General features: G+C 37.2%; 1 protein-coding gene across 1 annotated transcript in view; it reads left to right on the forward strand.

The window, feature by feature from the left end:
• C2CD4C (C2 calcium dependent domain containing 4C) overlaps positions 1 to 19,494 on the forward strand; it is a 35,349-nt gene extending 15,855 nt beyond the window's left edge. The window contains exon 2 of the mRNA XM_053702853.1: positions 12,733 to 19,494. Coding sequence (XP_053558828.1) covers positions 12,795 to 14,099 — 1,305 coding nt within the window. The 5' untranslated portion in view covers positions 12,733 to 12,794 and the 3' untranslated portion in view covers positions 14,100 to 19,494. The remainder of the gene's footprint in view (positions 1 to 12,732) is intronic.
• Positions 19,495 to 22,933: the final 3,439 nt, after the last annotated feature.

Consider the following 22,933-nt stretch of genomic DNA (forward strand, 5'->3'; position numbering starts at 1 on the left):
CACACACTAACACACATAGAATAAACACACACTAACATACATAGCATAAATACAACACACACACATAACATACACACACATTAACATAAATAACACACACACACTAACACACATAGTGACGCACACACACACTAACATACATAGCATATACACACTAACACACAAAGCATATACACACTAACAAACACACACATAGCAAACCTACACATATGCACATCACTCACAAAAGCTCAAGTAGCGTTCACATACATAACACACACTCTCACCCATGGCAAACCTATTACAAGCACTTTACGCACAGAAATAATAACATTCACACACATTGCATACAGTTACACACTCTCACACACATGACAAATCTAAACACAAGCACATCATTCACAGACATAGCATATAAATGTTCACACACACACACAAAAGTTCATGCACATAGCATAAACATACACTCACACACAACAAACCTACACATGAACACATCCTACAAACCTACACAGAAACACAAATAGCACTCATATACATAGGGCACACACACACACACACACACACACACACACACACACAGAGCCAAGGTATTTAGAAAACAATCTTCAGTCTGTGGCACAAAGGGATTGGCTATTAAAAACATAACTTGTTTATGTTTTGGCACTGGGCTAATTCATCTACCATTTCTAATGCTGGAATTCAGAAATGCTGTCATTGTGGTAAAACAGTCATGCATTGCAGTGCTTTTGCTTATAGAACTTGAAGGTAGACAAGGAGGCCAACATATCATAGTACCAGAAAAGCAGTCGCTCATTGCTGGCTCAGACGCTTAGGTCTTGGCTGTTGGTGCAATAGCAAAGGTGTTGGGGTGAAGGGATTATGTTATTCTGATCTTATCTGCTTTCTTTAAATTCTGTAAGTAAAACTGCTACAAAGGGATAATTATTCTAGCTCAATATTGACATTTCATATTAATCAGTGTTGTAACATTTCTATGTTGCTATGCTTAGTGTCAATATTCCATTTTGATAGGGGAAAGTACATATGGCTTTGTTACTTGTGGTCATTGCTCTAATGTTCAACGCTAATATATATATTCCTGTACTGCACACAAGTGATCCAGAAGAGTCACACATCTCTTGTTAAAATATGATGCAACATCCACAATACATGTAAAACCTAATGATGCATGACAGACCTATGTTATTGTACAACAATATTTAACTATAATATTTAAAGGGATCCTTATCTATAGGTAAACTTGTAGAATACATTCTTTATATTTATTTTTATATATTGGTTATTCAGTGGTGATAAATGCAGAGGTGTGGGAAAAAAAATGTTCAAGGACCAATATTGCTAGCTAAATCTACTTGTTGCTTCAACAAAGCAGATCACAAACCTATAAACCAAATATAAAAACAGGCCCCTCTGTAAGCTGCAGGATCGAGGCTATTATTTTTAGCTACACAGGTAAAGACGTATTGTACTGCCTCTCCCCCTGAAGTAATTATATACCCTGCAATTACTGTTTCTTAACAAAATGTTCTAGTGATGTGTTAAGCAGCTATAGATAGCTATTTTATCTATGATAGAGAAAATACATTTATATTATTATGTCACATTCTTGACTGTTAATCTGATTTATTGTTACAATAATAGCTATAATGGTTCATTTCTGCATGACGTAATTGGTGGCTCTGCAAAACATAGCAAATCTGTGATGGCTCTGCATAATGGGCTCAATTTATCAATCCCTTCTCCTCGCTACAACTGCAGGTTCTCACAAGAGAACCTGCAGTAACGATTTATCAAGCAGCGGTCATCAGACTGCTGCTTCCCTACCCTCTTCTTCACCTCTTAGGTGGAGAATTTCAATCTGGTCGGCCTCTTCCCACTGCGTAGATTGACAGCTCCTGCTCGCGCATGATTGGCTGTGTGCGTGCAAAATAGCACTCATTTGCAATGTTAAATTCCGTCAGCTGATTGCTGCCTGCCAGAGGAGAGCTGGATTGATAAATCAAGCCCAATGAATCAAACAGTGTTGACAATACATAAAACACACACACCTGGAAGCAGAATGACCTGTTTTTCACTATTACAACTAGACTAATACGAAAATGTACCAAGTTGCAGGTGGACAAGTTCTCAAGTAGAGAACTTGTCCACCTGCAATCACCACTTTGCAAAATGTAAGACTGCAGAAGAGCTCTCTTGTTCAAACCTTCCCCTCTGTTCTTGGACAAACAATAGTGTGAGAGCAGGGCCTGTCAATTACCTTTAACAAGCAGGTTTGAGGTGATTAATTCCTGCTACCTAGGATAAGAAGCAGAGACTGCTTCTTAAAATTGTGGTTGCAGACTCACTCTTGCAAGCCTGAACTGCAAGTTCTCAGAAGCTACAAAAATATCTTGATACATTTTCCCATAAGTATACATCTTTCAAGCTCTACAATAGTACACCTTTCAACTGTCCCTATTTGAGTGGGACAGTCCCTAATTATGAGCTCTGTCCCACTGTCCCTCTAAAACAGCCATATGTCCCTATTTGCTACATTTTCCACAGAATATTCAGCTATGCCAAACTATCCAGACATGCCCACAGCCCGCCCATTATCCTCACACAATTCTGCTTGTCTTAACACAGCCCCACCTACAAAACAGTGCTCCCCCAACCTTCTGAGTCCCTAATACCTAGCCACAAATTTTGGGAAGCATTCAATGGATCAGATTACCTTGCAGTGAGGTACTGGAAGGTTTTGGCCTTGGGACCAGTACAACTCACACTTATTTTGGGCAAGTGTTACTGTAAAGTGATGATAATGAACATTTGTACACAAATATAACAACACTATGTACTGTATGATAATGCAAAGTATCTAATAAAATATCTGCTGCACTGTATAATGATGTTGAGGTTTCATTTACTAAAAAGCAGAACAAGCTGCCTTGTATAATGATGATAGGTGCCTATACATTGATGGTGAGGACTCTGTGCTGCATAATGTTGTCGATCATTTATACACTGAAAATAAAGACACTGCACTGTCAAATGATGCCAAGAATCTAGACACTGAAATAGGAAGTGCTGAATAATGATCATGGCCATCTATACACTTTAATGCATAGGTATGCATGTAGAGTGACAGATGATAGGCAAATAGTGCAATTGTGACTTTGTATAGACAGATATACGTGGTGCAGGAGAAGATAGTGCACTGATATCTTGCAATATATCAAAAGTTGGAGGATTGTCAGTGCTCCTACTGGTGCAAATCAGCCCAAGCAATACTGTGGGTAGAGTGGTGGAGGTGAATCCCATTGCTCTACCATATTGTATGAAGGCTGCTAAAGTTTTGTAGAGAGCAGATAGGTGCTTCCAGCTTTTCTGGCTGACCTGCTCTCTCTACCTCCCTATGTTTTAGGGCAGTCCTCTCCCATTCTAGTCATTATGCCACTTCATATGCCCATGTTGGGCAACTAAAAAATAAATATACACATTAAAAATGCTTTTGTACTGCACTAAATATGCACCCTTTCTGCAGGGGCGCCCTAAAGCGGTTGCATAGCTTGCATCTATTTTATCACCTGCCCTGATAAGCTACATACAGTCCCAAGGTCATGCATCACATCTCTTTCACACACCCATATTAGACTTATAATCAGACCCCATGGCCCTATGGCAGCCACATGCTCACGTCAATCTCAGATGATACTTGTGGTCTTGAAGCCTCTCCTTCAGCTACATAATTACATGAGACATCAGATCAGTCCCCTGGTCTTCTTCACCAAAGGTACCTGCATACTTCAGACCTCATTTCAGAACCCAAGCTTTGCAGCACCATTGCTATTTCCCAGCCACATCAGACTCCTGCAGCCTGCTTCTCTGTACCCACCCTATCAAATGTCAGATAATACATATGGCCCTGCAGACCCCTAATGTCAGCTAAATATCTAAATTAGACCTCAGTTCATATGCCAGTGCTCTACAGCCCTTCTTGTCAGAAAAGGCCTATATCTGAATTCAGACCTTACCCATGGTCATTCAGTTCCTGTATCAGCAACATACCAAGATCAGATGTCAGATTATATCCATGGCCCTGAGGCCCCCTATCAGTCACATACCTGTTTCAGACATTTGATCAGACACCTGGCACTGCAGTCCATATGCTAGTATTCTCACTTCAACCTCAGATTCATACTCATGTCAGCACCATACCCAAGGCCTTGCAGCCACATTCATTTCTACTTCACACCCAGATCAGATTCATGCACCCTGCATATCTGTCAGCCCTATCATTATCAGATGTCAGATCATACCTATGGCCCTGCAGCCCCACTCATGCCAGCCACATACCTAAATAAAACTTAAGATCAAATGCTCTTCTGTCAGACACGTACCCATATCACACTTACCCATAGTCCTTTAGTCCCTGTATCACACACATACCCAGATTAGTTGTGAGATTGTATCCATGGCCCCGCAGCCCCTCTGTCAACAACATTGCCTTTATTAGACCTGAGATGAAACATCAAGTTCTTGAATCCATTTTCTGAGCCTCACACCCACTTCAGATCAGCCCCATACAGTGACAAATACACAATAAAAAGGCAATGCAAAACCACTTATTTTGAATTTGAAATGAGAAGTAGAATAAAATGTCAAAGTTAATCCAATTTTCTCTCCTCCTGTATCATGTGACAGCCATTAGCCAATCACAAAATGCATATATGTATATACTGTACACTTGTGAGCATGCTCAGTAGCAGCTTTGATCTCAGAGAGTTTGTATATAAAAAGAATGCTCATGTTTTGATAATGGGAGTATATTGGACATTTTTGTTAATTGTATGCTTTATCTGAATCATGAAACCTTAAATTTGATTTTAGTGGCCCTTTAAAGGGTCAGTCTACTTCAGAATTGTTATTGTTTAAAAAGATAGAGTGCCCTCTCATAAGTAACTCTACGGGCTTTAGCACAATGTTATCCATATGGCACACATGAACTAACGCCCTCTAGAAGGGAAAAACTGTCAAATGCATTCAGATAAGAGGCAGCCTTCAGGGTCTTAGAAATTAAAATATGAGCCTACCTATGTTTAGCTTTCAACTAACAATACCAAAAGAACAAAGCAAATTTGATGATAAAAGAAAATCGGAAAGATGTATAAAATCACATGCCCTATCTGAATCATAAAAATTGAATTTAGACTAGACTGTCCCTTTAATTTTGCTGCTCTCTTTAGCTGCTGTTCCTTCTTTGTGCAATATGCTGTTTCTCAAGTACCACTCCCAGAGCCTTTCAGTGGAAGGGGAGTCGGAAGAAAGTCTTGTACTTGACTGATACACCGCCTGATATTTAGGCAGCGATGTGTCAACCGCACAGCTGTGCCACTTCTTTGCCAGCCTCCATCTGTGTGAGACACTGGGGATGTAAAGAAAACAAATGGTCATTTATCTTTTAGCTTTTAACAAATATTTAACCTGTTAATATACTAGACTGTCCAGTTTAATGCTGCTTATCTGTCAAACCTGCACATGAGGACTGCTGTCCAAATGACTTATCCCCAGGTTAAAAACAAACAAAAAAACTGCATATGCCATCTTTATTTCTTCATGCCCTGGTCATCAGACTATGTAAATTACACCCCCCCCCCCCCCCGACAGTGGAATGGCATATATATTACATTGTGTAGATGTACAGAGACTAAGTATATTATAGTATATTACAGATATTTATAGTTGCAGAAATTAAACAGACAAATCATAAAGTTAACAAGAGCCCTTATCAAACAGAATTCACAATGAATAGGAAACAGATAATTGTGTAAATAGCTAGAAATTGAATACAGTGAAGTTTAGACATGAGGAGGGGTGTGATTCTAATTGTGGGTCTGAGGGTATAAGGGAAAACATTAAAGAAACTAGTGGTTTAGAGCGTCTTGAGTTTTAAAGATACACTGAAAAATAGGTTTCGAGATTTTAAATGTTGAGAGGCTTCCAACAAGACAAGTTATTTTCTTTATTCCACAGACTACTTGATATAATTAGGGGTCAATTTATCAAAGCGTCAATCTCAGTGCATTCGCCGGCGTCAATACGCTCGCCAGACATAGATGACGCGGATCTGAATACAATACCCTTATTTATAAAAAAAATCCATCAAAAACATGTGCATCAAGTGCGTAGAGCAACGGACTGTTCTTAAATAACAGTCATCGATGTCGCAGTTATTCTGGTTTTTCCCAACTTTATTTATAACAATTCATTACTGTCCATGAGCAAGCACATTTCTCTAAAGCTAATCTTTTACTGTTAATGTCCAAGAAATAGTTAGATTTATACCTCAACAAACAATATCTCATAGAAAGTATCTTTGCACATACTTGTGTGTGTGTGTGTATATATATATATATATATATATATATATATATATATATATATGTGTGTGTGTGTTATGTCAGAAATCTTTTGCAAACATATTTACATGTCCCTAAATTCCTTTTTTTGTTCTAAACAATGTTGTCTTTCATATCTCTGTGTTTATTTATACCATTATATGTATATAGTGTAAATTTATTATTATTTTGAGCAGGAATAATTGCAAATATAACATGTAATCAGAGTATAATATGTATGTATTTTCAATCAATGGATATTTTAAGAGCTGGGCCAGTTTTCTCTCTGTACCTGTGTAACCCCTCCTGATTGCATTCTAGTATTAAAAACCACCCCTTCACAGGTGTTATAAAATGGGCTGGCATATAAGATGACATTTCTTACTAAAAAAGAAATTCAAGAGAAGGAAGAAAAACACTGAAAATAGCTTGACAGTAAAGAGGTGATTTTAATTTCTGCTGTATCTGAATCATGATAGTTTAATGTTAGGTGGGCTATTCATTTGAGTTTAAGATTATATTGAATCAAACATCAATTCAAATTTTAAAATTCTTGTCTAAAATATTACACTGTGTGTCCTAATGTCAGCATCAATGTTTATCTTTAATTCTAAATTCACATATACATACTTTCAAAGTGTAATACATATTGTAACAAATGGCACTTACAAGTTCTGATGAATGATCAATGACACAAGTATTGAGCATTTTGATTTGTTAGTGATAGTTTAAAATGTATATTTGAATCAGATTGGCTGATGTCATAAATCATGTGATTATGCATATTCCAATCAAAAGTGGTTGAAAAATTCACTAGTGTGTGGGTTGTTTAGGAGTTTGCGTCATAATTGGTGAAAAAGTGTTGAGTCAAATTTGGTTTGAAGTGGAGAGTGTGACTTGTATTACATGGCTTAAACATGGTGCACATAGATTTTTCACAAAAAATAAAAAGGAAGTTAGCTATATTATGTTGTGTATTTCCTTTCTATCTCTATATCTATTAGTGCGACAAGTTTGGGGCAAAACTTTTCAACAAAATTGTAGAAATAATATTGTCCCCTTGCTTTGTAATGCAAGACAAATTTGTAGCATAATCCATAAATATTAATGTATTTTTCATTTTTATTCCTATATCTACTAGTGCACCAAATATGGAGCAATAATATTGTTTGATTTAGAAAGAGTATACAATTTTAATAGAGTTTCTAATTTACTTTTATTATGTAATAAACTTCAATCTCTTGCAACACTGAACATAATATTTCTGTGTTTTCAGACTCCCATTGAGTTCTATGGTATCCGCGACCTCAAGGGTGACGGATTGAAAACTAGGTACGCTGTGTCGGAATAGACGCTAGCGTACCTGTTAAATGTTTGATAAATTGGGAAAAGTGTCAAATAGAGTTGAATGTGAATTTGAAACATCTGTAATGACGCAAGCATCAATCTGCGTCGGATTGAGATTTCGGGATTATATTTTACGTCACAAATTTCAACATTTGCCGATCTTGACACTTTGATAACTACGGCGGATCAATTTCGTGACAAATACGACGCGGAATTCAAGTGTATTTTCAGTTGACGCTTTGATAAATAGACCCCTTAGTCTCAATACTTTTTATTAAACGTATATTTAATCTGATTCATTGTAAACTTGGCAGTTCTACAGCATTATTATCTATATAACACCTAGCTGACCTCACCTGATCTGCCAGTGCTAAACTAATCTCTGGGCTGGAAGATAGCAGACACAGAAATAAATGCATAAACAGACACAGATTCTAATACAGGACTTAGACCAGGTGGAACCATGGGACCCTGGCACAGTTGGCAGCACATAGGCAGAGAATATTCTGGGTAATTTAAAGAGAAATGAATCTTATATGATGCCTGTCTGCATGATCTCATGTGAAATTGTAATCTGTTGCACTTTAAACTGACTCTGGTTGGATTTAGACTGTAGTGTGCAGAGAGTTGAGGGGCGTCATTTTATTTTGGGGCCCAAGCAGCGCCATATCTTGAGCCGGCCCTGTTCAGATCTACTAATAAATGGACATAAACACACATATAGAGGCACATACACAAACACATCCATACAGATGGCTTTTGTCACAACAGGAATAGTGTACTGTAAAGTACTGCAGCTGCAATTTTATGGTGATGATTTAACCTGCACTAAGATCTTTCAAATCACATCTTACTGTAAGTGTTAGGAGGGGGGTTGGGGTTAGTGATACGGTCATGGTTAGTAGAATGTTAGACCCATTTGGCATCCATGCTTTGCAAATAGTTTACAGGGTTAACAATAATTTCACCCTTGGTGATAACATAATGTCCATAGTTTGACCATAACACCATCTAAGATAGGACCTTGTGCCCTAAAATGATTATTTGGGACACTGTATATATAGAGAATCTGTAGGAATAAAGGAAAATACAGTGACTTTGTGCAGCCATCACTGCCCCTTCCCATCAGTCAAATAGTAGTTATTACCCCCCTTCATTTCAAAAACAGATTACAATAATAAGCACCTTCCTGTCAGTGACACAAAGAACAGTGATTAGTCCATTTCTGCCAAACATATGGAGAGCAGTGATTAACTTTATCCTGTCTATGAGTATGGCACAACGCTGAAACGCATCAGAGAGGTCAATCTAATGCTGGATGATCAAGGTCTATATACTACCTTTTTACTTTATAGCTTTGTTTAATTACAGTTAAAGGGACAGTAAAGTCAAAATGAAATAATTCATACAGTGCATGTCATTTTAAATAATTTTGCATATTACTTCTATTATCAAATTTGTTTTGTTCTTTTAGTATCCTTTATTGAAGAGTAAATATAGGTAGTCTGAAAGCTTAGGTGTGTGCCTTTAGCAGTCTATGGCAGTACTATTTGCTACTATGTATAATATAGCTATGAACATTGCTGCAAACAATACTGCCAGATGGCTAAAGATATGTGCACGCTCCTGAGGTCACCTATCATTACTCTTGAATAAAGGACTCATTTAAGTAAAAAAAATGTACTGTCCCTTTAAGTTTTAACCATGGTTGAGCCTGACTATCTGCTTTTGTGCAGCTTGTTCACTTCATTCTGTCAGACACCAGTAGTACAGGGATAATTCTCTTCCGGTTACATATAGAAAATCAAAATGAACCCCTTCCTGGTGATATCACATAGAGAGTAGTGATTAACTACCAGGGGTCAGCAACCTTGGCTCTCCAGATGTTTTAGAACTACATTTCCCATGATGCTTAGGCAGCTTAAATACACTTAAGCATCATGGGGAATGTAGTTCTAAAACAACTGGAGAGCCAAGGTTGCTGATTCCTGAACTAGTCCTATAAAGAGAAGTTATTAAAGGGATATGATACCCAAATGTTGAAACACTTAAAAGTGATGCAGCATAGCTGTAAAAAGCTGACTAGAAAATATCACCTGAACATCTCTGGAATGCACTTCTTTGAGCTGTCAGACTCTCCCCTAAACTGTCCTCCTTTAAACGTTCCCTAAAGACCTTTTTGTTCAGCGACACTTATCACCCAACTCATTAACAAATTAATTTCACTTAACCAACAGTTGCCCTCATCTAATTCCTCACTAATATCATTCTCACCTTTGCAGTCCCCACCTCCTGTTTCACATTCTCTTACCCATCTAGATTGTAAATTTCCACAGGAATAGGGCCTAAATTCCCCCTGTATTTGTCTGTAAAATGTTGTCTTATATTGTATTGTTTCACCGTTGTACTTTTATACTTGTACCCATGAGCAGATTTAGATTTAGAATATGAGTATTATGTCCCTTTAACTCAATCTTAACAGAATAATCACATATGTAATTTTGGAGGTGTAGTAGGCGTAGCAAAGCAGCATGCCATGTAGTTATATTAAAGGGACATTGTACTCTAGATTTTTCTTTGCATAAATGTTTTGTAGATTATCCATCTATATAGCCCATCTGGGAGTGTTTTTGTAACAATTTATAGTTTTGCATATTTTTTAAGAACATTGTGCTGATTTTCAGACTACTAACCAAGCCCCCAAGTATTATATGTATACTGATTTCTACAGACTCCTGTTGGCTCCTGTTTGTGTTATCTGTCTTTCCATATGCAGGGAAGGTGGGAGGGGGGAGTGTCTGCTGTTCTTGCTGTTCAGCCCCTTTCAGTGGGTGTCCCAGACTAACCTCATCCACAGTGCTACACTGGAAGCTTCTAAGTAAGTTTTTAAAAGGTTAAAACTTTTATCTTTAACACAGAATATAAGTGGAACAAAGCAAATTTGATAATAGAAAGTAAATTGGGAACTTTTTAAAAAAAATGTATGTTCTGTCTGAATAAAAAAATAAATTTTTTGGGTTTCATATCCCTTTAAAGAAACATTAAAAGGTAATGCCCATTAATCGCATGATATGTGCAAGAGATCATTTATATCTGCCTTATTGCCCGTAGCAAAGGAGATAAACAAACTTTGAGATCTATTTAAAGAGGTGGATCCTTGGAATGTAAATCACTGCTGTTTTTGTTAACAAAATGTTCGCTACTGGCTGCAAGACGAACACATCTAGTTAGCCAATCACAAGAGACTAATGTGTGCAGGAACCAATCAGCAACTCCCACTAGTAAAGGATATGTGCTTATTGTTTTTTTTTTTGTTTTTTTTTTAAAAAAAGGATACCAAGAGAATGAAGCACATTTTAAAATAGAAGTGAATTTAAAAGTGTCTTAAAATAACATGCTTTATCTGAATGATGCAAGTTTAATTTTGACTTTCTTATCCCTTTAATTATGAAGATAGGTTATATAAAAATAATAAAGTGAGTTACAGGTAGGTTTAATATTGAATATGAGTGTTGTATGCATAACAGGAGAAAGGGGGAGATTATAAACAATAGTACTCTAGAATTAATGATATATAGATCAGAGTGAGTATTTTTATATTAGATAATGTGAAAAGTTCTGCTTGTTTATAAAATAGTAAAACTGTTAATAACTATGTAATATTTGCTAAATCACAGTTGGCCTCACTTTTTTTGCATGACTAAAAAAAAATACAGACACACAATAATTTAAATTTTCCTGTGGAGGTTTCTGTCTATAGTTATTAGGGACTGAATACCTGCTCACTAAGATCACCTGAGGCGTTAGGTCATTTCCTAGGAATCAGACAATTCTGGCTGTTACTTCAGAGGCTGGTATCCAAACCACTGTGTCTGATCTGAATCCGGCAGCATCCGGCACACCCATCATCAAACACAAGGGGGGGGGGGGGGGGGGTAGGTGCAACAAACAGGGATTGTGGGAGGGTCTAGGAGACAGTTGAATCTGATAATGCCAACCTACTGCTTGGCATAGATTAACCATTTGAGCTTCAGAGAAATGCAGGACATTTATTAACATGTTTTGTGCCAGAGAAGTGCAGCATGACTCTTACCTAATTTGTTGCCAAACAATTGTAAATAAGGCAATTATTTACAATCTGTGTGAGCTCAAAAGGCTTCAGGGCACAGTGTCTGTATGTGTATAAGTGTGCAGATCAATCTAATTGTCCCTCTAGCCATGCGCCTGTTAGTGTTTTTATAGCCATGTGTTTTGCTTGGATATCTGTAGCAAACATAGCCATGATTATATTTGTTTATGAATTTGTCAGGCTGTATAAAGAGCGTATGCTTTTGATTTAAATGAGAATATTTGTGCCTAATCTATCAGGGTATCAATAACTATATATATATATTTGTGAATTTGTTTGTGGTTCACTATCTCAGTTTAAGAAAGAAGTTTGAAGTGGAGCAGAATATATATATATATATATATATATATATATATATATATATATATATATATATAATAAAACTGACATTTATTAGTATAAGTTAAACAAATAGAAAACACATATGGAGTGAAAAAAGGGGTTGTCAGAGCACAGCTAACGCGTTTTGACCTCCTGCCGTTGTCAAAGCTGAATAAAATAGGAGTGTTAAACCCCTTTTCTTATAGAAACAGACGCACCCTCATTGGTTAATTTTGACAGGCCTCCATCCAATCATTACATCACTTGTAGTTCCCACATGGAAGGGGGGAGGTTACTCATGTTAATAGTTTCAAAGTTTAAAGAAGCTGCTCGGTATTACGTATCAATACAACAGTGGGATCAATATCAGATTTCTGTTATCGTAATGTAAAAACAAACAAACCATAAACCATATTTAAATATATTACATGGTAAGCAATGAAAATATTTGTGCCTAATCTATCAGGGTATCAATAACTATATAAATATTTGTGAATTTGTTTGTGGTTCACTATCTCAGTTCTAATGTCATGTCCCCAAAATCTTCTTTTCTAGCTGGTGCCTTTCGTTTCCTGCAACTTGTCATCCTAATCCCTGAACTTTTCTGGACGAGCAGTATGTGGCTTTTTGAGAGGATACGTGGCACTGTGGACCACAGCAGTGGACGCCATTCTGGTGATTCAGGGGACAAACAATCCAAGAGTGGACCTTACAGCAATGTGTTAACCCCAGACAAGATTCCAGACTTCTTCATCCCCCCAAAACTCATTCCAGCTGAGGGAGGTGCAGAAGGGGCCGCCACAGGAGAGGGTGTCCCTTCCAAATCTAACCTTGGCACATCTGCCTCTGAACAGAACCTTTCTGGCCGGCGTCCTAATCGTAGTCCTCGCCTACCAACTAAAGCTGCCTCTGAAAGTCGAAATCTCCTGAAATCTGCAAATCGTCATATCATCCAGATTGAGAGTGCTGACGAGTGGGCATCAGAGGAAGATCTAGGCACCAATGCAGATCCCCAGTCACAGTCTGCAATGTCCCTCCCTTATGTACCCAAAGCCCAGACATCATATGGATTTGTGACACTAATGGAGAGCCCCCATACTCGCCGCAAAGAATCCCTATTTCACAGTGAGCAGGGATCCCTCTCCCCATGCCCATCTCAGTCTAGTTCTCCCAGTTCCCAGAGAAGGAGTGCAACAGAGGGGAGTGGGGGAGGGTCTCAGCTGAACCCCTCAGATTTTGGCATGTCCTTGATGAACCCATATCGGTATTTTAGTGGTGGAGAAAGTGACACCTGCTCCTCTGCAGAATCCTCACCATTCAGCTCCCCTCTTCTCTCCCGATCAGTTTCTTTGCTCAAGATATTCACTCCTGACACTCAGTCGAAACTTATCAAGATCAAACACTCGGTGGCCCGAAACAGTTCCCTTTCTACAGATGAGTGCAGCTCAGCAGACACCAGCCCAAGCATGCCTAGGAGGAGACTAAGAGGTGCAAAGGGTATGGGTACTGGTCAACAGGGTATGCATCCCATAGATCTCCTACAAAAAGAACACAATGTGTGTCTCAGCAAAGGTGGCAGCATGAGGTTAGCAGCTGAATATGACCCATCCAATGCTCGGCTAAGGATACGGCTGATTGCAGCAGAACACCTATTTGACAAGCTGTGCGATCTCAAAGGGGTGAACTGTTGTGTGGTCCTCTACCTGAACCCTGGGAAGGTCCATAGGCAAAGAAGCACCATCATAAAAAACAGCCGCAACCCAGTCTTCAATGAGGACTTTTTCTTTGATGGCTTGGTGATTGGAACTGTCAAAAAGATGTCATTGAAACTGAAGGTTCTGAATAAGGGAAGCAGTTTGAAGAGAGACACACTCTTGGGAGAAAAGGAGATACCGATGACTGCCCTTCTGCCCTTCCTATGAGGGTGCAGGGTTGAAGGGGAGGAGTGCTAAGTTGTTTGAGAGACAAGATGGTTGTGCTCTGTACAGGGCTTTTACATACTGTGGTCCGGGGCAGAGACCAAGACAAAGTCCTGCAGATCTTTAGGGTGGAGTCCTACTGAGGAAAATACTTCCACAGTCAGAGCTGCAGACACTTATGAGCATTGTACTTCCATAGCTAAAGAGAACTGCTTGCGTACACTAAATAAATAACAACCCCGAGCTTCCACTGCTACAGAAAAAATGCAACCTTAAGAATCTGGTCACAAAACTGCACTTCAAAAGTGTTACACCTGCAGAGCACTGGAACACTTCATCTGCAGACCATTAGATCATTTTACCTGTACAAGTGTAGAAACATAATCAGTTTGACACTTGTTGAAAACTAAGTAATTACATTTCTAAAATACTGCACCTATAAATGGAAAACATCATGGAGATATACTTAATGTCCCAAAATCTTAGTTACTGCTATGATGTGCTGCTATATTTATCCAGGTTTCTTGTTAGATGCTATATTTGCTGAATGCATTTTTTCTCTGTCTGTTTAGATACTTCAGATCAGCCATTTTATAGCTAAAAAAAGGCAAGGTACCTGTTTTATTATAGGTTGCATGGTGGCAGTATAAGGCATTGACTGAAAACCCCAAATACTTTTATATACAACATTGCTTGACTAATCAAACACTGTGAAAACAATGACAAACAAAACTAGACTTTGGCTCATCCTATTCTAGTCTACAAAATGTATACCAGCTGATAATACTCCAAAATAAATCTGTGCAGGCCACAGCTGGGTAAAGCCCAACATGCTCAACAAATGTAAGCTATTTAGTGGGGCTTTAATGTACCAATGATGCTGGATGTACAGATTATTACATTTATTAAGTAATAATTACATGAGCTGAGATTACATTTTAAACCTAAAAATATCTCCCTAGGAAACAAAGTTACTGCATGCCTTGGTTTTATTTATTTATTTATTTTAAAATAGAAAATGGTGATTACAAAGAGAAAGAGTAAAAAGTGTCAGCTTAAAGGGACAGTATACTATAAAATAGTTTTTCCCTTAATGTGTTTCCAATTACTTTTTTTTACCAGCTGCAGAGTATAAAATATATGAGATTTGCTTTTTAAGGCTTATTTGTGTATATGAATGAGCTGATATTGTGTTTTGAAGCCACAACCTAATAAAATGGGTTGAGCTTGTAGGTATAATCAGATCTCATTACTTTATCACATTGTGCAAATATACCTGCTTCTTTATCTTACATCTGTTCATAAACCAATCAAGAACCAAGAACAATGGAAAATTAACATTTTATTACCTTATCTTTTCTATACCCCACTGGGAGTGTAATTTATTCTGCTGACTGTGTTTACACAGCTTATCTATAGCTGGGACCTAAGGCCAGAAACTTTCAGAATAGGTGGGGATACCACAGTCTAAATCAACTATTTCAAATGCCAATATAAGGGTAATGGAAATACTTGTAACCAATTTAATGCACTCCAGCAGGTAACGTGGATCATTGGGAACAAATTAAAGGGGATACAAATTTTGAGTAAACTGTCCCTTTAACTGAGGAAAGTGGAATCTTGGTAAATACATAGCTGCTCCAAAGTGCCTAAAATTTAGGAAATTATGGTTTTCCTGAAAATGTAACACCTTAAATAAATTATATATAATACATTGTTATTTATAATAGATTGTTTTAACCATATATCTACTGAAATTTCTCTATGGCAAAATGATTCATCTTGCTTCTGTAGAGGTACTTATTTAAAACAGACCTTAACCATTGCACAATCTGCATGTCATTACTCCTTGCATGAAACCTCTTAGGACTGTGCATAGTGGCACTTCCTTTGCAAATGTGCAGAGCGATTGAGAATAATTTCGAACTCAGTGGCTTGCAGAACTCTTTATATGAGCTCTATATGCAATATCCAGAAGAACATTTCATATTAGTTTTTCACCGAATGGCCCGCAGAGCATTTCATATTAGTTCTTACACAAGAACTGTATAACATTTCATCTGGTTTGTGGAAAAGGTAGAATCAATCACTTTATAATCTACAATTTACACATTAATGGTTCATTGACAGAGGCTCCAAGGAAACAGCTCAGTCAACATGAAACCAGCTGATAAGGAAGACTCAGACAAGCAGGCAGCCAGGAACTGTCATCTCACTGCCATTTTCATGATATCCCCTTTCCTAAGTAAATCTACATTATCCTGTGCACTTATATGTGGATTATAAAAACTTCTTCTGCCTCTTCTTGTTATACATTTAATGTTATACCAGGAGACAGTTCTAGTGTTGGTGCACCCACATTCATTATGCAAACATCCCCACACATGGTAGGTGCCATCTGCCCTGCATTTGTTAGGTAGTGCTTATTCTTGCTTGTCCACAGAGCAAGGAGCGAGGCAAATGAGGGAGAAAGGCAATAAATAATGCAGGGATAGGTAATAGTTAAGGTACCTATCTGTGCTTTTCACCCAATGATAATTAACTATGTGGCCAACTTTTTACACCTAAATATTTTATGAACTAGAATCACCCCTGGTTATTATCCTTCTTTATACTTCAATAACCATCTACCACTGACTCCACATTCCTAAGATTCTGATTTGTTATTCCTCTCTTGAGTACATAGAAAAGCTTTATGTCCTGTGGAGTGAATGACAATGCATCTTGGAACTGGGATTCATAATTCTGAGAAAACTAACCACCTTTAATGTATTTCCATGTATGTTACGTGATATTGTATAGCATTGCTGACAACATTATAAAAATAATCCTAGGCAGGTTACAGGTACATTGACTATACCCATGAATTGTTTACATAGCTCCACCCACTCTGCTTCATCCCAAAACCAATGTAAATTGTATACAACATGGTATTATTTTGTTTGTATTAACACGTGGGACATAATCAGATGGTACAATATGCAAACAAATAAATAAAATATATAAGACCAACAAAGAACAAGACAGTTTGCAAGTGTGATATACAGTAAGAATGAATCCTTGCATTTAGCTAGACCTACTGTCTTGTAAACAACAATGTAGAACCATTCCAGCACATATCCCAGGAGCCTCCCACACCTCACCTACCTGGCACCCATAATTACTTGCAACAGTTTCAGTTAGTCTCCTGCTTACTACATATAGCCCTAAGCTATCTCATTAGAGCCCAATTCTCCCACTCTGATTATGAAGGACAGGATTAACCCACTAATTGCTGCAAGTGGTATCTGCCAATTAGATATTTTAGTGACTGTGACAGGACTGTGAAGTACTGAAAAAAAAGCTATAATATCCCATCAATCTATATGTTTGATGTCTCTCTTTTGATTTCCCAAGCCCTCCCCTATTCCTATGCCAACTTCTCTCTACTTTATCTCTGCCACCTTACCAGGTATCTTTTGTTTGACATGCAGCAGATGGCAGTTGTCATCATCTGGTGTATTTAAATAGCTGCTTTTATAAATCCAGCAATATCACCCCCCTCTACCCACAATTAATTTGTAAATATTGTTTGATTTTACGCATGAAGTATTTATCTATTTTGCACGGATGTGTCTCACGTCAAGCTTGTGGTATTTTATTTTTGTAAACATGGTTTGATGAATATTTATTTAAAGGAACATTGAAATGGTAAAAAAAATAAAAATAAATAATGTTTGTGTTTACTGCCTAAAATAGACATAGCTTCTGTGTAGAAAAAGGAACAAATGTGCTTACTATTTTTGACATCCACCTTGGCCTGTGGGCATATTTACGTATTGAATATCAGCCTTTTTTCCCTTGTATTAACTCTGCGTGCATACAGGTACTGCTTACGTATGCATAGTAATTGCTGTGAGTGTAGATAAATGCCTGTTTATACTTATGATGTGTCCATGCCCACAGTGTTCAATAATTAATAAAAAATGCAATATAGTATTTAATCCTTGTCTTGATATCAAATATCATAAGTCTGAAATGCCTACATGCAGTGAAGTGGGTTTGGCAATTTATATAGCTGGCTGTATGTAGGATATCATAAATTATGTAGATTAAAAATATAAAGCATTATTTCTCCTTTTTCTACACTAGGATTTCTTCTATATTTGTTTCTTCACCACAGAGTAACATTGTGTTTACTGTTTTCACAAGGGCAAAAAGTGTTGAGATACTTATCTACTGTAAATATATTATTTTCTACTGTAATCTGTAAAGAAGAGGTAAGTGACACAAAGGAAAATTCTTGCACGGGATTCTGGGATTTGAGGTTCTAAACTTTGTATATAATGCAGAGGCTGAAGAATTGGAAGAACATTCCATTAGGGAAGAGTTTGTATGAAAACAAACATCTGATTGATAATGATGAGAAGACTGAGATGTTAGCAAACCAACTCCTCAGGATTTAGCTAGGTTTCTTGAACCTACAAGATTCCAGGGGAAAAACGAACTGTAATTTTCAAGTTATAGAGATGCAAACCTGAATGAGCGACCAAAGAACTTGTGTAAGCTGAGGCAACCTCTTCCTTGTATTAAGCATGACCAACCAATCTGTACTTGGAATATGTTGGGTAAAATTTCTTGAAACTGTCATTTCATTGTGTTCCCTCTTTCTCTGAGCCAGTCATATGGCTTTCTGTTCCTTGCAAAGACAATACTGCCAAATGCCTATACTATTATGGTTATTACAGACTGGTTTATCCAGACAATTGAATAGTGGAATTATCTGTCATGAATGACATTGACAATGACAATTCCCCTATTAAGTTTATTTTTTTCACTCTGAAACCCAGCAAGACTTAGAAAGTAGCGAAAGAGCAATAGGGTGAGCAATTTATAATGATGTCACACACGTCATGTGATGTCATACTCTAACTTCCTTTCACCCCTCTGCTTTTTGTTTAAAATTTCTTTTTTAATGCATTTAAGGCACTTTTGTTAACAAAAGACTTAACAAACCTATAAAATGTACGAGGAGAGTATTTAATCCTTTTCGTCACACAAACTACTTGTGATACACCCCTTTTGTAAATGTGCAAGCATTGTTCACTTTTTCCCCCCAAACATCCCTTTGTTCAGCTGTAGAGTGAGTGTCCAAAGAGATAGAGGGAAAGAGGGAGAGTCACATCCATCGTAAACACTTTCCTTGTTATGTGGATATGTCCTCCCCCTTTCCATCATACTTTGTCTTTTTCTAACATTTCGTAGAAATCTCTGGTTTGTTATATATAAATATATATGGAATGATGCATTTTTGAGAAAGAAAAATAACATTATATTCTAAAAAGTGTTGTTTGTTTATATGAAAAGAAATGTTGCATTTTTTTTCTGTGCAATAAATAAGATTTCTAAGACAGATTTATAGCTGTCTGGCATTTTTATTTTACGTGGGCGCACTGCTTGTGAGAAGTGAATGTCTAGTGTGAGTATTTAATGTGATCCAGTGTTTTGCAGAGCTCCCAATTGCCCCACAAGTTTTGGAGGTACCTGTTATATGTCCTTCATGCAACTCTCTATAACTTTTTAAAGGTCCTACTATTTGCTGAGGACAATCAAGCCACGCCCCAAAGCTGCCCTTTGTTTGACAGACCACACCTTCTCCCCATGCAGACTCCACCCTTACGGAGGCATCAGCTCTGCCCCAGTCTCCCTGCCTCATCTACTAGTCTTCCCCCCCCCCCCCCCGATAATCTCTGAAAAAAATTGGGAGGTATGAATTTGTTTTATTGCTAAAATGTGTTCACAATCAGTATCTGATCTGTTAGAGCTTGCTATATGACAAATTAATATTAAACCCTTTTCTATGGCAAAGCAATGCATTAGAAGCGTTTTCTAGCAACAGCTAAGCCTCTCAAATTATGTTTTCTGTACATTCAAATATGAAAAACTATATAAAACTTTTTTTATTTATTTATTTATTTTATTATTATTTTTTAATCAGGCTCTAGCAAGGTGTTTTTTGTATTAGTTACAAAAACAATATAATAGTTTCAAATATATATGCAGCCACCAATCAGCAGCTAGAACCTAGGTTCTTTGTTGCTTCTGAGCTTTCCTAGATAAACCTTTCAGCAAAGGATAACAAGAGAAGAATGCAAATTAAATAATAGAAGTAAATTGGAAAGTTGTTTAAAATTGTATGCTCTGTCTAAATGAATCTCTAACTATGACTTTACTGTCCCTTTAACTAATCAATCACCAGATGTGTTCAGTTAGCTCCTCTTCCCAAACACTCCCTCCTCTAGCGCTCAAACAGGTGTACAATAACCGTGGTGCACAAACAACAAGGAAAGGCAAGCGGATGCACTGTTGTACAAATTACACACCTCTATGGGAATACAGTACCTCTCAATCCCTCGGTTATCTTCCTGCTCACACTGCATGGACTTAACCCCAGTCCCGGTCTGTCTCCTCTTCAGGTAGCTCCTCCCCTTGCCTCCACGTCACCACCAAGTGATAACCAATACAAACTACTCCAGCACAGCAGCCGAATACGGCGCTCCCCGCAAACCGCCAGCAGACCTCCTGTCAGTCTGCAAAAACATCCAAAGTCAACCACAGAAAAAAAAGCAAGTCGGGGCCACAGGTTCAAAAAATTAAAACTTTACGTTTATTGCCATATCATAAGAAATAAAATGTAATCAGTTCAATCCATCCAGTAAAATCAAAAAGAGCTAGGACAGCAGCGGTCTGACATGTTTCAGTCTAATAAACGTAAAGTTTTAATTTTTTGAACCTGTGGCCCCGACTCGCTTTTTATTCTGTGGTCGACTTTGGGTGTTCAGTTAGCTCCCTGATAAAGTATTTAAAATAGAATATTTCAAATTGTATGATCTTGCTTTATGCTATGAAAAATAGTTGTCCCGGTGATGGGTAAATTCCTTTTTTTTCCCTGGATAATTTTTCTTATCTGTTGAGAGCTGTTCCTATAAGTTAGTAGACAATTTATGCAGCTTTAACTTTTTACCATGTTATAAATATTTTGAACATTTTTAAATGCTGCCCTTTTTATACCTCATAGTGTGCCAAAAACATTGTAAAATATAGATCATATCACTTGATTAAAATGATCCAGTAAGTATAATTGCCTACATATAATTACATGTTTAACCACTGCAAAGGAATTGATCTACTGGGAGCTAGCTGAATATATTTAGTGAGCCAATGACAAAGAGGCATATGTGCGTACCCAACAATCCCCAGCTAGCTCCCAGTGGTTCTTCTGAGCTTACCAAGGTAATCTTTTTTTTTTTTTTTAAAGGATACCAAGATATCAAAGTAAATTTGATAATTGAAGGAAATAGAAAAGTCTCTTAAAATGACATGTTCTATCTGAAAATCATAAACGTTTAGTTTTGCTATAGTATATTGTCACTCATTGGAAATTGTTTTAGCAACACACTAGAGTTATATGTGAACACCACAATGACATAACATACATTTATACATACATTGCATAGGCTAAGGAAGCTAAGGCAAAGACACTAGCAGTGCAACTAAGACCCTCTTGGAACACCACTATGACTTATTTTATACGCCTAAAAGTTAATGACTAAAAAAACACCAGGGTTGAACAACACCAAGACATAATTGATGACATTTACAGATCACAGATCACTTGCTTTTTGAAAAAGAACCACCAGTTCCACAGATTCTTGTAAAACAGGGAACCAGTACATTCAAGCTTAATTGCCAAACAATGAGGCAGACTGAAATATTAAAATAGTTAAAAAAAAGTCCAATGTGCAATCAGCTAGTAGAGTATGATTAAATACAAACAGAAAGAGAAGCAGTTTGCCAGGAACGAACAACAGCTCAGTGGCTTGTTCTATGGCCTGGTTACCACCTGATTGTAGCTTCTTTTAGCCCAATTGTGCTTTTCACAGAGGAGAACTTTCCTGAAGTATCAGTCTGATTCCGCCAGGGCAGTCCAGCCCCTACATACAAGGAAATTCTCTTCTGAACACAACAAATTACAAATCCAGACCATTGCTTCTTTTTTAATTATTTTATTAGAAAAATAAAATATAATTTATAATTTACAGAAATAAAATCCATAACAAAAACTTAATAAAACCAACAATTTAAAAGCAAAACAAACAAATTTGAATGAAAATCCTGTTAAGAAAATGAAAAGCTAACACAAATGAGTAAACTGTGAATCTCCACCTAAAGATGACTAAAATAAAGTTTATTAGCGGGAGGAGACTACTTAAAAAAATAAACACCAAACATCTAACCCATTTGTGCCACTTTTTGGTTTTCAAGATGCCTTCAGAGTCTACAACACCAAGATAATTCCTATAAAGATAAAAATATAAGAAAAGTTTTTTACGGATCCTACACACACATCCATCTACACCAGTGTTTCTCAACCTTTTTGTAGCAAGTACCCCTGTAGGTATACATTTCATTTCTATGTACCCCAACTGTAGCACAAATATTATTGATCTTTTACACAAGCAAAAATGGAAATCATGTGTATCACTTGATTTCCCAACCTTGTGTCAGATATGTTAATTAAAGGGACAGTATACTGTAAAATAGTTTTTCCCTTAATGTGTTTACAATTGCTTTTTTTACCAACTGCAGAGTAAAAAATGTATGAAAGCTTTTTAAGGCATATTTGTGTATATTAAAGCTCTGATTTTGTGTTTTGAAGCCACAACCTAATAAAATGGGTTGAGCTTGTAGGTATAATCCGATCTCATTACTGTATCACATTGTGCACATATACCTGATTCTTTATCTTATATCTGTCCATAAAACAATCACCAGTGCTTTGAGAGAACAATGGAAAA

This window comes from Bombina bombina, chromosome 2 (genome assembly GCF_027579735.1).
Source record: "Bombina bombina isolate aBomBom1 chromosome 2, aBomBom1.pri, whole genome shotgun sequence".
In the NCBI taxonomy this organism is placed as follows: domain Eukaryota; kingdom Metazoa; phylum Chordata; class Amphibia; order Anura; family Bombinatoridae; genus Bombina; species Bombina bombina.